The sequence below is a fragment of the Rhincodon typus genome, chromosome 40, assembly GCF_021869965.1.
Source record: "Rhincodon typus isolate 14 chromosome 40, sRhiTyp1.1, whole genome shotgun sequence".
In the NCBI taxonomy this organism is placed as follows: Eukaryota; Metazoa; Chordata; class Chondrichthyes; order Orectolobiformes; family Rhincodontidae; genus Rhincodon; species Rhincodon typus.
Genome location: NC_063371.1, coordinates 16,032,059 through 16,034,202, shown reverse-complemented (window position 1 = coordinate 16,034,202; position 2,144 = coordinate 16,032,059). Strand labels below are relative to the sequence as shown.

The 2,144-nt window shown below is 50.7% G+C and overlaps 1 protein-coding gene across 1 annotated transcript in view; it reads right to left on the bottom strand.

Annotated features, from left to right (window-relative positions):
- The window catches only part of LOC109920843 (vinexin-like), a 48,004-nt gene that overhangs the window by 26,154 nt on the left and 19,706 nt on the right, over window positions 1–2,144 (bottom strand). Inside the window, exon 8 of the mRNA XM_048618524.1 lies at window positions 1,359–1,473. Within this exon, the coding sequence (XP_048474481.1) occupies window positions 1,359–1,473 (115 nt within the window). The remainder of the gene's footprint in view (window positions 1–1,358; window positions 1,474–2,144) is intronic.

Below are 2,144 nucleotides of genomic sequence, written 5' to 3'. Positions count from 1 at the left end.
CTACTGATGTTAATCCCTCTCCCTCACACTGTCACTCAGTAACCCCTCTCCCACCCCCAGCGCCCTGTGTCACTGACTGTATCCCTACGGATGTTAATCCCTCTCCCTCACACTGTCACTCAGTTACCCCTCTCCCCTCCCCATCACCCTGTGTTACAGACTGTATCCCTACTGTTGTTAATCCCTCTCCCTCACACTGTCACTCAGTAACCCCTCTCCCCTCCCAGCGCCCAATGTTACTGACTGTATCCCTATTGATGTTAATCCCTCTCCCTCACACTGTCACTCAGTAACCCCTCTCCCCCCGCCACCCCCCAGATCGCTGTGTTACTGACTATATCCCTACTGATGTTAATCAGTCTCCCTCACACTGTCACTCAGTAACCCCTCTCCCCGCCCATCACCCTGTGTTACAGACTGTATCCTTATTGATGTTAATCCCTCTCCCTCACACTGTCACTCAGTAACCCCTCTCCCCCCGCCACCCCCCAGATCCCTGTGTTACTGACTGTATCCCTACTGATGTTAATCAGTCTCCCTCACACTGTCACTCAGTAACCAGCTTGAAGAGTTGTATATAGTTTGCAAAGCTCTCCTTGACTTCATAATGCTGATCTGTTTCCAGTTGTCAGATCATCTCAGGTTGGGCAAAATATTTTGATTATTTAATCTGAGTCAGACTGACCTAGAGTAAAAGGTTAGCTTGTGCAGAGGCTTCCAGTTTTAACAAACACAGTCCGCAGTGTGAGAGAACTGTGGTCACAGTCTGATACTGATCCTGTGTCCTTCTCCCGACAGACAGGGAAGAGCCAAACAACAATAAGATAACAATTCCCATGAAAGAACTGTGAGAGACAGAGGGAAATACAAAGACATAACCAAGGACAAAAACAGAGACAGTCCCAAGGGAGGCAGGAGGGAGAGAATGTGAAAAAGAGAGGGAGACAGCGAATTATGGAGAAAGGGATGCAACACGAGGACTGGGAAATAATGTGGGAGAGAGAGTGGACTTGAGTGAGGCTTAGTGAGGTAGAGAGAGAAATTGAGAGAGGTAGTGAGAGAGAGAGAGAAATTGAGGGAGAAAGAGATTGAGTTAGGAAACTGCACACAGCTGACCTATTCCTCTGGCCCCTGCACTGTCCAGTCTCCTGACTCATTCTCCAGGGAGAGAGAGAGAGAGAGACAGAGAGAGAGAGAGGTGTGTTGGGGGTGGGGTCGAATAGATAGGGGCAGAGATAGACAGATAGAAAGAGAGAGGGGTGAGATATGGAAAGGAGCAGACAGAGAATAAATGTGCCAAGAAAGAGAGAGTAGGAGCGAAAGAGGGAGGTAGAGACGAGACCCAGAAAGTGGCTGACCTGTTCCTCTGGTCCCTGCACTGTCCAGTCTCCTGGCTCATAGCTGAAGATACTGTTGTGCTGAGCCTGCAGCCTCAGGCCTTCACTCTCCGCTCCTCGGAGTTCCAGCTCCTTCCTGCAGACCAGAAAGGAAATGCCAAATCAAGCGTTATGGTTGCTTAGGGAGATGAGAGCCAAGGCTGAGCTCTTGTTGGTGAAACTCCACATTTCACAACATGTTGAGACTCCAGTGTGTGGCTGTGCTGAACACAAACACATCGCTCACATTCCACACTCGCTCTTTCATTGCACAGTCACACAAAATAAGGCAACATCTTCCTGCAGATTGCTCTTGCTCTATTTCTCAGCAGCTGCCTGAAAGGGAACCTGGTCTCTTGCTCTCCCACTTCTGGGGCCTCCTGACAAGAACAGGAGGAGGCCTTTCAGCCCCTCTAACTAGTCAGAGGCAAGCAGCATGAAAATGGAAAGGGGTAGAGAGAGAGGGACAATGGGGTGGGAGAATATGTGAATGGGGGGGTGCATGAAGAGACAATGGGAAGGAGAGAGAATGAGGGGAGAGGCAGTTAGGGGAGGGGGGTTAGTGGAGGGGGGGTTAGGGGAGTGGGGTTTAGGGGAGTGGGGTTTAGGGGAGTGAGGGTTAGGGAGAGGACATGAGGTAAAAGGGGGTTAGGGGAGAGGGGATAGGGAGAGGGGTTTAGGGGAGTGGGGATAGGGAGGGGGGTTTAGGAGAGTGAAGTTAGGAAGAGGGGGTTTAGGGAAGAGGGGGTTTAGGGAAGAGGGGGTTTA